We start from the raw sequence: 15385 nt of genomic DNA, 5'->3' as shown, positions 1-15385 counted from the left end.
GATTACCCCGGGGTAAATTGTTACATTCTTGTGCGGAGCATTGCTTTTAGATAACTACAGCCGCGTGGGCGGACAGGATAATTTACAACTGCACGCGCACGCCAGCTCGTCTTCACCGAACGGGGTTAAGCTTGCGTTTGTGCCATTATCTCAACACCGTCACAACTGCAACAGATACAGCTAAGTGCAAAGATTGACCCATCATCCCGAAGAACAGAAGGAAAGGTGCTTTAAGTTCTGTAAACGATTGAGTGTGTGTGTGTTATCAGACCCCAGAAGCCTGCCACGGGATGATCAGATGCGGTGAGGACCAACTGTAGTCTCCAAAGCTTACCCCAACAAGGCCCTTGGCGAATTACAACCAGCAACCGTCCCAACCCTTTGCCGAGTGTTTTTCAACCACTCTTGGCAAATTAGTTTTCTGTCTTATCAGAGACACCCCGGCCATAAATGGTACATCATGTCACCATAGTGAGCACTCCGACGTTTATCTAGTCCATGCACTTGTGGGCCAAAAGTACTATTACGGCATGAAATGGCAGGCAGAAATAGTAAATATAAAGTACATAAAATTGACACTGATCCACGTACGCGGATGACTACAAGAGTTGGTCATATGGAGAGGCTCGAGGCACCTGCACACAGTGTGGAAAAGCGGGAGGAGGATCTCGTGATGTCTGGATTGCTTATTTTGCTTTACGCAGCAACTTGAAAATATGGTTCAAATCTGGCACAACACTTTGATTGTCTTGTTTGTTAAGATGCTTGAGTGCCCAACAGCTTGATGCAATCTTTCCATTCAGGACTTTTGCAACATTATTTAAAACCAATAAAAACGCACAACAGATGTCTATGATTATGATTTCACGTTTAAAAGTTGATTAACCCTCTAAGCACTACGATCTCACCAATCAACGACACAAAGGATATCATATTAGAATAATCTTGAACATGTTACATCTTACCTAAAAAAGGGGATCCAATTTGGCTCACTTTTCTATGTAAAAATCACTCAACTTCCCAACACGATTCACAACAATTCGGATATTAGGACCAAACGTTCGAAACCAACACTCGCACTTCGGATCGGGACGGAACCGTCCCACGGAACGATGAGTGCACGACTGAACGTGGCCAGCTTAGACGAGCGCCATTACCTTCGAGTGGCCAAGAACTCGAAAGCCTAATCAAACAAAACCTCACTAGCTCACCCCGTAACTACATTCAAAAACCTGGTCACACGGTGGTACTCCCCTCGGTAGCTGCCCCGTGAGACAGTCTAGGGTTGATTCCTTTCTTTCTTTTTTCATTCCGTATTATCATTTTAATTAGGTAGCCAGTGTTGTCATTGACACACACCCGTTTTGCTGCGTGGTACCTTCAAGGTTGAGAATATCCTTAAGGGGTAAAATTGAGTGAATTGAAATTCTAAGCGCCAAATTACGGTACGTCCAATTTGATGTGTCGTTCCGTGTATCGTACTGAGGATGCAGAAGTCATCGTTATCAGACGCAAACGGTCAAATTGTGGGTGATAAAAGTGTTTATCTACTCGACACGAGATGAAACACTGATAAACAAATTAAAAAATGTATGTAGATCAGTATATTATATTGCCTGATGACCTGGGGAGGTTGGGAACATTAGTGGGAAAAGGGGGAAGATATTCGGCTTCTGTAAATTTATATAATAATTGTATCATGCCTGATGTACGTCATGCTCGTGTAAACGATCATGATACATATCTTTGTTGTTAGCTGCATAGCTAAGGAAAACACATGAAATTGTTCATTGTCTTGTATTTTGAAGTTCAAATCAAATAGCGTTAAATCGCGGGAATTTCGGATAGGTTTCGCTGGCTGTGGTGTGCAAACTCGTCGTAGGATACGCACCAATTGCAGCTAAAATAGAGCATGTACTGTACAAAAAAAGCGTCAAGCTATCCAAAAAGGAAAAGGTATTATTATAGAATTAATTGTTTGTATCCTTACGGACACCATGGTAAATGTTTTGTTTTTAGTATTATTATATATTATAAAAAAATATTATAGCATTGTTTCTATTGTTTCTATAATATATTTTATTCATTTTTTAATTTTATTATCACGGGTCTACACCGTATTTTTATGTTATTACATAAATTCGGCTAAATATCGTATGATCATATTGTTTCCAATTGGGAATTGAAAATTTGATATGGCTCCAATGATAACTATTGCAATCAGCAGTTTCTCGAAAAGTAATAACGGTCATTTTAAATCGACGATTGGAATAATTTAACTCTGCCACATAACCAGCGCCAAAGGACGGTGCTTTCGCTACCGGCCGCGAGAGCGCTTCGGCGTTTGGGAGAAATTGAAAAATCAACGAATGGTTTCGATTCGTTGGGAAACACCGATAAGACTTTTGTACAAAATTTATGCAATTAACCTATACTAATTGTACGTAAATAATGTTTAGAAAGAGTTGTTGATCATGTGTTCTTTTTTTCACAATATTTATTTCTTACGCAAAAAAGGAAAGGAACGAAAAGTTACAGGTAAATCAAAGCCAAATTACTTTCGCACTATGCTTTAACCGTAATTTTAACCTTTTCCATCGTGATACGATTGTCTACGTTCGGATCATTGTTTGTTTGTTGCTGTCCACCAGTGGTTTTCTAGGTTATTTCCAGGTTTCTGAATGTATGGTACACAAAAACACACGTAACGCCGCATCTATCTCACAATAATAATGCACACACACGCCGTTTTATCTAGCGAAACGTGACGCAACATTACATCTTTTTTACTTATTTATATACACAATTACACATTTACGGTTCGTTCTTTAGTTTTTCCCTACTAATTGCTAGGTGCTTATTCAGTGCAGCTCGTAATGCGCACACACACACACGTATACGCGCACGTTTTCCATTCCTAACCTAAGAAATGTGATTTTATGGATGGTTTCCCGTAGGACACAGGAACTCACATTCTACTATAGTTATACCGAACCAGACGCTTTTGAGATCGCTAACCCTCCTCGACTGTATGTTTCTCGTATTGCAAAGGATTCATTTTAACTGCATGGTGGTGAGCTATGAGTGTTTTTTTTTTTACCGAAGTTACTAGGACCAAGGCATTTCTTCTCGGTACGAGGAACGCTACTGCAATCACAACAATTCTTAATGCTGGCATTTCTTCTCGGTACGAGGAACGCTACTGCAATCACTACAATTCTTAATGCTGGCTATGTACGCGATGCCTATTGGCTGTCTCATCGCCAAGTGAGTAACGCAAAAAGGGAACAGAAAGCCGCACGGGGTGTGTGTGGTGGCGATTGATTTATGTTGCACACCAACAGTTAATCCTAATCGCGTAAACGAAAGTAAGTTTATAATAAATTTATATGTATGTTTAGTTGTAGAGCAAAGTTACGTGTCTGTTCACGTAAAATCTCTGTGTCCGCCGTCTCTGTGCCGTAAGCTTTGCCAGTATGTAAAACCACATTTTATTCCCAATGTGTGTAGTTATGCACACACCATCCGCCACATCGCCATCGTTTTGCTATATCAAAACTTTTGTTTAAACGGATTCCGTCCAGTCCAGAGGAAATTAATAGCCACTACTATCGAGCATTGCCAGTTCCCTCGTATTGCGAAGCAGTAGCGCTGAGAAACCGTAGATCGTCGACCCCGACCACCAAAAAAACGAAACGCGACGCGCGCCCACTCTAGCAAAACTTCCAACGGTGGCCACACTCGTTGCACATGACAAACGTGGTCATCGGTTCGTCAGCGCTTCGCGTCTGCAGCTGGTTGTACGTACAGTTGCGCTTCTTGCACTTGCCACACTTGAGCAGATCGGTCTTGGTGCCCTGCACCGTCGCCAGCTGCGCATCGTTGATCGCCTCCTTGACGAACCGATCGCGCAAATGCTTCATCTCATCGCTCGCCATTTCCTCCGAGGTCATTTTGGCGAGCCGCTGGGCAGTGATAGCACCACTAACGAAGTTGGCCCGCAGACTCGGATTCTTCGGATCCTTCAGGTTTGCGACACGCGATCGTACCCGGTTCTTGTACCGCATGTCCGTATTTTTGAACTCGACAAAGATCGCCTCCTCCAACTCTTCACCCAGCTCTTCCGGGGACTGGCAACCCTCCGGCGGTTCACCATCAACGCGCAGCGCGTTGGCCAACATTTCTCTACATTTTAGCCGTACGGCGTCGGTCGTATTGCTGCTCGACTGTGACGACGCACCACTGGAAGGTGGAGCTTTCGATTTGCTTTCCTTCTCGCGCTCGTAATCCTTTTTGTTGTTACCGACGCCACCCGCTCCACCGCTTCCACTGTTCGCTTTCTCACCGTTAGCTCCACCACCGCCACCACCGGATCCCGTGTTAGAACCGTCCGAAGATTTGCTGCTCGATTTGCTAGACGATTTACTGGACGATTTGGACGAATCCTTCGAACCATCCTTTGAGGGTGGCGTACCGGCAAGAAAACGCTTCCAGCTTTTGATGAGCGATTTGGCCAAACTTATCACCTCATCGTCCTTGCTACACTTGCGCAACTCGTTCACCGTCATGCCGATACGCGTTTTTGTCAGTATGTCCAGATCGATGTTCAAACGTTGCAACTCGCGCAACAGATCAAGCGCCTGCTCTTGACCCTAAGATGGAGGATGTAGGAAGGAGAAGAGTTGTGAGTATGTATATAAAATAAGTATGTAAAGTTCACTTAGAATTATCACCAAAGTTTGCCTGTGGCCTATATATAGCCACTTTAAGGATGAGTTCACTTAAACGATGAGGATGATGGTAAGAACCAGTCACATACAAAAATCATGGGAAGAAGCATTCAGTAAGATTGACAAGTATAATGACGGGGTTTTGATATAACTTACAATTTTTTTAACAAATGAGGATTGAGAAATGAAAGGTGCAAGATGACTAACGGTGGTCATTTTAGCAAGATAGTGCAGTAGAACGATCGCCAAAAACTTTCGGGATGAGAAATCTTATTCAGTGCAGCTCTCATCTTCAAATCTCATCTAGACTGTTCCCCAGCAGTGTGGTCTGACTATCCAGCTACGTGGTGATCACCAAGTCAGTCTAAAAAGCCAATCGAAGGCGGTCGGGCTTACTAGACCTTAGAATATCGTTAAGAAAAAAATAAAAAGTAGATCAAATAAGGATGCATAACAGAAGTGTGAGAAACTTTAATACGGCAGAAGTACTAGTACTACGGGAGTAGCCAGAAAAGAATGCCTTTAAACATGACACAATGACTGCAATTACAGAGCAAAATAAGGGATACAAGTTGATAAGCCAATGAATGTCGATGAAGACAGATGAGGATGTTCCTCTAGGCAGGCTGAGCGGCCGCTAAAGTGTTCAAGGCAGTGTACTTTTAGTGAATTCAAGACCTGCTTCATTTAAGCCTGTTTCATTATGGAAGATGGATAGATGCAATAGTTCGCAGGGAGAAACTGAAGATTGGCCTAGAAGTAGATAGATTAGGTGGCGAAATTTTCGACAACGAGATAATAGATTTCAGCAAAATTATCAGGTTTTGAAATCCCGATTGAGAATCCGAGATTTCATTTTATGTTAATCACGTTTAACATACAGGGGGCGGTCCAGCGGTGAGGCGATATCGGCGCCAATCCTCACATAGCAGGACCGGGCATTAAATCTTATCCGGACCGATCACCCATAGTAAGGACTGACTTTAAAACTTCGTGATATTAGCAAAGTCTAGTAAGCCATTTAATGGCAGGTGTGACCTGATCGTTCAGACAAAAAGAAAAAATATTGCCGGATATTGCTCAAAAACGATACGCACCTGTGTAGTGCACAACATGTGCCTGTAAACACAATCAACAAACCAATAAGCGCAGTAGCTACCCTTCTTTTCGATTCACCCTCCTGCTGCATCCAGATGCACTTTTCGTGCACATGTGTGTGTGCGTCAGAGTGCGTATGTGTGGGTGTGTGTGCGTATATCTTTGGGTTGTTTGGGTGTTGTTTTGTTTGGGATGCAAAACCGGTTACTCTCCGTGTTCGCTTCTTCGCGAGAGATATTTCTTCTGTGAGCGTTGCAGCCTTCTGTTTTCCTGTGCATTCTCAATTTTCATAGCTAGTGCGTGTGTGCGCGCGCGCGCTTTTGTGCCGGTTCACGAAGAGGAGACTGTTTCATTCGCCTTGCGAACACGATATACAAACAGTGTTCACCCGCGTAAAGAGATTGACGACAAAGCCAGCCATGGGGGTTGGGTGTACTCTCTATAGCAAAAACTGACGACCAAAATTACACACAGCCTCCTTGTATGTAGAGCATTTTACCGACACACACGCATACACAAACGCGTGCGCGCGCGACATGCCGAATAACTTGCACACTACGATCGAAATCGATTGGACGAAAAAAAACGCGCAACTTCAACTTCGAGAACAGCAAGTAATTGGCTTGTACGGAAGAGAAAAAAAAACACCAAGGGATATACTTTTCGCGCGCGCACTCGTACATCGTGCAGAATAAAAACACACATCTTCCCGCATCGCGAAGGCGGGTGTGTGGGTTAGACCGAACAGCACACCTTACAATTTGACAAAGATTACGCAAAAACGAAACGTGGAAACTACTCGCTGCGGTATCGCAAGGCCCAAAAAACAACAAAACCACGGAACAGAAAACACCAAACAATCTCAACACACAGCCACTCTACATACACACTTCACACACAAAAGTTACTTTACACAAATGTACTCTCAGATGTGTATTTGCTCAAGTAATATTGTTGTAACGCAAAACTTTGCTTTTACAGAAGTCTTCGAAGCAGAACGGCCTGGGGGCCGATAAAACTGAATCGAGTACTAGAACCGAGGGAAAAACGCTCTCACTAGCGGTAATGTTTCATCATTTTTTCGATCTGTTTTTTTTTTTTTGTTTCTTCCCAGTGAGCCATGGAAAACATTTTACATATGAACCCAACTGAGCGGGAAATGAGATGCATCACACACAGAAACCTAGGCTGAGTGCAGTCAATGGTTATTATTTCCATCACACCGTAAAAATGCATTTCGATTGGGTTAGAAGGGTAAACGAATTTACGAAAGCATCTTCGACGCCCTACGGAAGAGAATAAACTATTAAGCTACCCGTACCCCCGCGTATGTAAACACCCGTTCTTACCGATCCGTCGGACTGGGAGGTCATTTTGCCCAGCTTTTTCTGAATACGGAACACCTCTTCCTCCACGTTCATCTTTTGGCCAGTGCACCGGGATTACCGAATATGTTCCTTCTATCCGAATCCAAAGAAAACGATGCAGAAGCAGAAGAAGCGGTACGTTCTGGGTGTATGCTGCTCCTGGGCTAGCCAACCCAAGCTCGAAACCCACGCCTAATATATGACTCTGGAAACACCGTCACCGGAGCGGAACTTCTGTTGCTTGCACAGTATAGCACAAGCACTTGCCGGATATACGTGATAGGTTACAACAGATTTTACTTTTGCGCGAGAAAAACGCGGTTTTCAGTGTCCCGGGCGGAGCAAAACGTCTTCGCACTGTGTGAAAAAGCTACAGAAAACAACGAAGATGCGATTTTGCGAGGCCGCATCATTGTGCTTGAGAGCTTCGGGGAAACCATGTTGAATTCATGTTTGACAGATGATGTAATGTACGCGACCCTGCAGGTACTTTTCGACTATTTTCAGAGAGGAGGAGGTCTCATCAAGAATAGTTTCGTTATCTTTTTTTTAACTACTACGGCGATTTTGGATTATTCATTAATGTATTTCTGCGAGCGATATTTTAATCAACTATTTAAATATCGTGGTTTTAGGACAAATGTTGCTAAAACTCAACATTACGGCATGGCCAACAATTGTTCACACGTGAAACGCCACATCACCCGAGTTCGGGTAATGTTGAGAAGAGCTGAGAGAAGCTTATTTTTCAAGTTTCTTCTTTTGTGTTAAATTTTGTGGTTTTTTTATTCATATAGGACAGCCAGGCCGTATTGCTAAATGTTGTGACTAAATTCTAAATTTACTCAATTTTCTAACATCATCGTCTTTTTATTCTTTTTGCTAGGTCATGCCGGGCATCGAATGACTTAAACATTGATATAATGGCGTTGCTGGCCTAGTTAAAAGGTATTTGAATTTTTCCGGTTACATTTTCCCACTTTCAATTTTTTGTCTGACGTTTGGTAAATTTATCAACAGGGATGTGAAGGGGGTACATCTAAGGGGAAGGGGATCACATTGATGTTAAACGATACAAAAATGCAGAAAGTTTCAGAACAACAGAGTGGTTGTGCAACACCGATAGACCAAGCACTATACATGCTGATACCACGTAGTTGGATAGCTCAGTCCTCACTATGGGGGAATGGTCCGAATGGGATTTGAACTAAGATGTCACCGTCGCCATTACCACAAGACCATTCCATTTAATACATGTTGATTAAATTTTATTAAAACTACATCGTTCAGTTATTCGTTACCAAAAAAAAAGACTCAAAGCAATGGGTGCAAGTCAACTTTTGATCACAATGTAAAATACTCTGTAAAATCGCCACTGGTCAGCTCGGTTCAAATCCCATCTGGACCGTCCTCCCGTAGCGAGGACTGACTTTCCAACTACGTGATACCGACAAGTCTAGTAATCCATTCGATGACCGGCGTGACCTTAGAGGCTGTTCAGCCAACGAGACATTTTTAAAAAATTATGCAAAAATCTGTTAAATGAAACTTGTAACCAGATTGTTTCTACATCTGCAGCTACGAAAATGTTAATAACTATGGGATGAAAAACAATCTCAAATCAATCCCTCGAAAATCCTCGGGATGTTGCCAAAAATATGTGATAAAGCGTTCGATCGAATATCGAACGCTACAACAACAGTATGAAAAGCTTCGTGATAAAGCGTTCGATCGAATATCGAAACAGTATGAAAACTGGTAAAAAATGTGAAGTAAAAAATATATTTTGATTCCTGTTGTTTAGCAATATACGTAATTATGTCCCTGTGATTACCACTGTGCATCGTTTAGGAACTTGATCGTTTTTGCTGTCACTGTGCTGTCAATTTCAGTTGTCAAACCAGCTCGTATCGGCGTAACCTCCCAATATGCACTTTCATGCACCAATCGTCCAAAAATCCCATTGTTGCTGCAGCTCAAAGTTGGTTGAACAGCGGTATCTATTGCTTCGTGAGAAACACGTCGCTCCGGAAAAGGGTGGAAATAATGCATTTTCTCACAGTGTAGCGTTGTTGTTTCCGTCTGCTGCTGTTGCTCGTATCGCTCGGTGTTCCACTGAATGCTTCCGCGTACGATGCTGCTGCACTGAGCTGCCCATCCCGATCCCACCACCATCGACAAACGGAAACAGCGTACCAACCAGCCAACCAACAATACCAACTCCACGACACCGTTCGCGAATCGCGCTAGCAGTGACACATTCGTTACTGCCATCAACGCACCCATCTCATCTGCATCTGCGTGTGGTTTACTTGTCGTGCTGGTCAGTCCGGGAGGCGTTTTGTTTCTCCCTAGACTGCTCGGATTAGGTTTATTTTTTCTTTTACTCGTGTCACCCGTGTATTCAATGTTTAGTGCATGTGCATTGTTGTTCAGATCTGTAGTGCGCGCTGTGTGTTGCCGGAAAAAGGGAAGAAAAATGTTCTTCTGAATCGAAAGTGTCTCTCCGTGTTCTGTTTGCCGTGTTGGCTCACCTGTGTGTGTGTCTGGTATAGAATAAGTGCCCTGAAATTGGTTTGAAATTGGTCGGAGAAAACGGTGTTTGGTGTTCAATCAAGTGTGTTTCGCGTACCGTTACCGTTTTACACCGTGTCTAGGTGCTTTCCCGGATCGTTCGCGCGTGTATGTGTGTGGTGGGCGTTGGATGTTGACGTTGTCGGTCATTGCATTATTAATTATCCGGAGCACTTGTGCCGTCTGCTTCTTGCAGCTCACGCCACTCTCAAGATCCTGTACAGGTAAGTTATGATTTTTTTTGGTAAAAGCATTAGAAGTCCTTATCCTTTCCTTTATTAAATGTGCCTGACTCGAAACGACAAGCAGAAGGAAAACGAGAAGAAGAGAAAAAAGGAACACAGGTAAACAGGAAGACCCATTTCCTGCTCTGTGTATGGCTTTAAGGCGCATTGTCTTAAACATCACGGCTCGTCTGTGTGTGAGTGAGAATTGTGCGTATGTTTACGAAGCCGATTGTATATTGTAAAAAGAAGTGAAAGAAGTTGGATGGCAAAATTTCCTACAACAGTGCGAAGCGATAAAGAGCCAGCACCGAGTGGGCGGAAGATCGGGAATGAATGGCACCCGTGGGGGTTAAACATGGATTCCAAAAGGGAAAACCCGAGGGTTAGCCGAGCTGTTATTAAAGCTGTTCAAACAAAGATGCTCTTGGATGAAATGCTCAGTGTCAAGAGCATGTGCGCGCATCGAATCTTTTCCCTGAGAACCTTTTTGCACCATGGAAAAACAAAACTATGCCTACTGGATGAGTCCCAAACATAACACTAAAACATTGCAAAACCCGTTGAATAGATGTAATTATATCGGCCAATAGCTCAGGTGTCAGAGATGGCTGGGATGTTGTTGGATTTCTGCATTAAGAATGACACCAAAAGCAAACATTTTCGATGGGCGAGAGAGCGAACAAAACTTCTTTCTAGACAATCCGTGGCCAAGGCCGCGTAAAAGGCAAATTTATTGTTCAGTCAGCCGGTCGATCGAGTGGCATTTAGCAGTGATATTTGAGCAAATGTTACATTATGCCGGTGTGAATGCTTTTAAGGTGCAATAAGCGACGAAAACCGCCTTGTGTCCTATGGTTGCCAAAATTGGCACCAACAGGGAAATAGAAAGGCTCACCACCAATGAGGGCGATTCATCAGATCTTGCGAAAGACCATGCCGCTTTTACTATGCTTTTTCTGTTATTGTGAGAGTGTTGAATGGAAACGCAGAAAAGAAAGTTGGCGGAGGCCATTTGTGCCCAATTTGCAAGCATCCATCGAACTCATCATTGCTTGCACGACACGCACACACACATATGCATGATTCGACACTTTCCTCCTGCACATCCAACCTGTGTGCGCTATGCTTTTCTGCAACGCCAGGAAGAAGCAGCCACTTTTCTGCTTCATTCCACACACCACTACAGTCGACCGGATATCCGGCATGTGAATGCAAACCTTTGAGAGTGTTTGTGTGTGTGTGTGAGGGAGAGTTGAATATTTTCATTGAGGAAAACCCTCCCGACAAAAGTCACCCTACGGTGCGCCACCGGCTTCTTCTTTCCCAAAACGGAAGAAGCGTTGGAATTCGAGGCACGCGGCTGGGACGCATGGACACGCGGGGAGCGACAAAAGCACGCGCTTTAACTGTAACAAAAAGTCACCCTCATCACCAATACACCAACACGATGGTATAGGCCGGCGGCATCACTTTGGGGGAAGGTGTATTGTGCCACCCTATTTGGCATTGGAGAAAACCGCACCACGCTCTCTATGCCGGTCGACGACGTCGTCGTCGTCGTCGAAGTGTCGATGTCAAGGAGATTCTAAAAATGAACCCCACAGTTGTATTGTACGCAGAGACTGTACGCCGCGTCCACACCCTAACTTCGTTTTCGGAAGCATTCCTCCTTCTGGCGGACGGGCGCACTTGGCTTCTGCACATGTTATTAACACGCCACCTAGGCCGAAGGAAGAATGTTTGTTGGTTTTGAAGTCGTTTTCATCCGTCCAGCATCCATTTTGACCGGCGATCCGCTTTCATTCGTTTTGTTTAACTGATATACGAAGGGCTTCCTGCTATGTGCCTCCCCTTTCCGGCCGAGATGATGCAGATTAGAGGTTAGAGAGTTGTTCTACCGGCTACCGATTCAGAGAAGATTCAGAGGGCGATAGAGAACTCCAAGAACATTGGTTTGCATACTTTGGCTTTTAAAGCGGCTGGTAGACTAATTGTTACATTACAAATCCATTCAGTCGGATCACCGATACACCGGGTTTTTAGAAGGAGGAACATCATACTCCCGCTTCCTATGAATATGCAAGTTGTGGACAGTTTTTGAATTGCGAGAGTCATAGCTTGCGATGATATTTATGGGCCACATTCTAGCGGTGGCGTAAAGATTTATGGGAATGCATTGAGGAACTCGCGCAAGTATACGACATCGTCTATCATCTGGCTTATGTGAATGTTTGTACAAACTGGTTGATGAGAGTATTTGTGGAAAAAAATCTAAATGTTGTCACTTTTAAAATATTTGGAGTAATACCTTTTACGAAAAATTGTGTTGAAAGATACATTTTAACTCTTATTTATATACTTGTAAGGCGCTACAACCGCTTTGCGGTCTTGATCTGCAGCAGAGTCCGGAACCGCTCACGGTTCCGCGCCGTCATCCGCCAATCCATTACTCCGGCCTTGATGGCGGATGATTCCACGCCATCCTCCCACTTTAATCTGGGCCTACCGCTCCTCCTCTGTCCAAGTGGACGGCCTAAATGGACTTTCTGAGCAGGGTCGTCTGGTGCCATACGTATAACATGGCCAGCACATCGGAGCCTTGTGAAGTCGCCATACAGTTCGTACAGCTCGTCGTTGTAGCGGCTCCTCTATTGTCCTTCCACACATACGGGGCCAACGATCCCTCTGAGCATCTTCCTCTCGAACGCGGCTAAGAGGGCTTCGTCTGTTTTGGACAGGGTTCAGATGTCTCAGAGACGTATGCGAGTACTGGGACTATAAAGGTACGATACAGTCCCATCTTCGACCGTCGCGACAGTTTTTTGAGGTGAGATGTTTCCTCAGGCTGTAGAATGAACGGCTGGCCTGCAGCATCCTAGCGCGCAACTCCGTCTCTATGCTTTTTCGGTGCTTACTTTTGACCCGAGATAGCCGTACATCACCCCTACGTAGTTCCGGACTTGTTAGTAGGGCCGCTGATGGTGCAACCATCAATCTCCAACCCGAAGTTTTCTGCCGCCTGCTCGATCCTTTGGTAGGCCTCTGTAACCTGAGAGAGCCGCAGACCAATGATGTCTATATGATCAGCGTATGTCAGGATCTGGGTTGACTTATAGAAGATGGTTCTCGAAGTCTCCGCCTACGAGTCACAGATGGCCCTCTCTAGCGCCAAATTGAATAGGAGACAGGCGAGCCCATCTCCCTGACGCAGGCCTTTGGTGGTAGCAAAGGACCCTGAGAGTTTTCCATCCACCTTCACCTGGCATGTGACGTTGGTCATGGTCATTCTAACAAGCCTGATCAGTTTGGCCAGGACTCCAAAAGAGCATATGGTATTATTATGATATTATCAAGCTGTAGTCCTTGTACAACACGCCAAAGAACTGAAAATGCTTTCTCAGAGTGTCAATATGAGGTCTAACTTTTTAATAATGCATCAGACAACGAATTGCTTATGCTTTACAAAACCAGTTGGCTTACAGGGAAATGCAAATGATAGCGTGCGGCGGGCCAACTTTAGAGAATAGTGCAAACGCTTATGAAATCCTCGACCACTGATATATAAAACCCCTAATACTTTAGCGAATCAGTAAAAAAAGACAGAAAATCCTCCAATTTAATTACAGAAACCGGTGCGATTGGTATGGAAAATGAATATTAGCAAATTGAAAAAGTAAACAAACTTTTTTACGCTAATATTTTATAATTACAAGCACCAAAAATTTACATACGTTGCTATTTTAATAATACTTGTAATACATACAATTCACAAAAAAACATATATACTTTTGGTAAAACAGTACACACTGCGCTTTCTAAACGAACATAAAATAATGTTTGTACCTAAACGGTTCTGTCGAACCGTTGCTCGCCTGAACGATTTTTGAATGCATTTGCATATACGCACTGGTTCAAATCTCGAATTCGAATATTAGAATGTTTTTGGGATGCGGGTTTATTTTTATTTTTGTCGTTTGATGAAAAAAACGAACTACTTTTTAATTTATCACTATATGAAATTAATTTTTATTTGATTTTCGCGCGCAGAACGTAAGTCATTTTATAAAATACCATTGTAAGAAAGTTTGTTTACATTTTCAACTTTTCAACCAGCTAATATACATTTTTCATGTCAATCGTACCGGCTTCCGTAACTATTTTGGATGATTTTGTATTTATTTTTGCAGTTTCGCTAATGTATTAGGGGTTTCTATATCAGTGGTCGAAGATTTCATAAGCGCTTGCGATATTCGCTAATGTTGGCCTGCCGCACGCTATCATTTGCAGTTCCCTATTTTGCAAAAATCCATAATTCTTAAAGAACAATCAGGAATTCTCAATGCTAAAAATCAACATCGTTAACAAATAAACACTTTGTAATGAGTTTAGTGGTCTGTGTTGTATTATAGTATTTTTATAATTTCTCATTTATTCTGATGATTCTTGTTGCCTTACTTAGTAATTCTGGTCGTTAATTGTTTGGTTAGAATTATGGGCTAAAGAGTAATAAAGGCCCTCAAGTTGTTCGGGATTCATCTCATGCAAGCTTGTGTGAAAAATCACGGTATATTGTGACCATTATGCATAGGACATAAAAATATTATTTCAATAAATCATTATTAAAATGAGGAATGTTATTTCAAATTATTGTTAAGTGTCGCAAAAGCTAGCTTATGTATAAGACTAATTTATAAAAACATTTCACTAACTTAATTCATCATTTAAACGAGACAGTTCATACTGTACTTGAAATAATTCTATAGTGAGCCATATTTTTTAATTTAAATGGCTCAATATACGGAATAAATTAATATTTAAACATGATTTGAGTAGAAAGTTGATTGAATTACTAAAATTTTTTTAAAAATAGTTAAAATAAGATTTTTTTGGATTTTATAAACCAATAGTTTTAATATTTTCAATATTTCCTACTAAGCCATGTTCACAAACGACTGTGGAGCTTGCATGTGAGTTTGCTGCGTGCGACTTGAGGGCCTATATTACTCTTTAGCCGAATTATGTTATACTCCTTGTTAGAGAATAGCTTTACAAATTGTTGCCATATGAAAGTCCGGTGCTTACCACTAGATCACTCGACCTCCTGCAATTGAAATGTTTTACTAGAAAAATTTTTATGAATGTATCAAATCGAAGCCTTAGCTTAACTACATTATTCGTATTAAAACTCAAGCTCGTCAAGTACTATAAGTTGTGTAGTAAAAATATAAAAAATATGGAGTTGTAAACATATTTTCTCTAAAGGAGTACGCATAAGCTCTAATTTATTGTGTATGTTCTTCCTTCCTCTTGAGAAATTCCAAGATGTATTAAATCTCGTATAAAAATATCTATGCAAAGCAATTACATTGTAAAACTACATGAATTACTC

General features: G+C 42.5%; 2 protein-coding genes across 2 annotated transcripts in view; one reads left to right on the top strand and one right to left on the bottom strand.

Moving 5' to 3' along the window:
• The first annotated feature begins 542 nt into the window (after positions 1 to 542).
• The window catches only part of LOC126564327 (serine/threonine-protein kinase GL21140), a 38407-nt gene continuing 23564 nt past the window's right edge, over positions 543 to 15385 (top strand). Inside the window, exon 1 of the mRNA XM_050221333.1 lies at positions 543 to 551. The gene's annotated coding sequence lies outside the window, so the exon portion shown is untranslated. The remainder of the gene's footprint in view (positions 552 to 15385) is intronic.
• LOC126564998 (transcription elongation factor S-II) lies at positions 3700 to 7266 on the bottom strand. The gene is made up of 2 exons (XM_050222133.1): positions 7178 to 7266; positions 3700 to 4652 (listed from the first exon to the last, which is right to left on the bottom strand). Exons 1-2 carry the CDS (start codon positions 7247 to 7249, stop codon positions 3714 to 3716), a joined length of 1011 nt encoding a protein of 336 aa, XP_050078090.1. The 5' UTR covers positions 7250 to 7266; the 3' UTR covers positions 3700 to 3713.

The sequence above is a fragment of the Anopheles maculipalpis genome, chromosome 3RL, assembly GCF_943734695.1.
Source record: "Anopheles maculipalpis chromosome 3RL, idAnoMacuDA_375_x, whole genome shotgun sequence".
Lineage (NCBI taxonomy): Eukaryota > Metazoa > Arthropoda > Insecta > Diptera > Culicidae > Anopheles > Anopheles maculipalpis.
The sequence above is the reverse complement of the archived record's forward strand: the minus strand, read 5'-3'. Positions and strand labels throughout refer to the sequence as shown.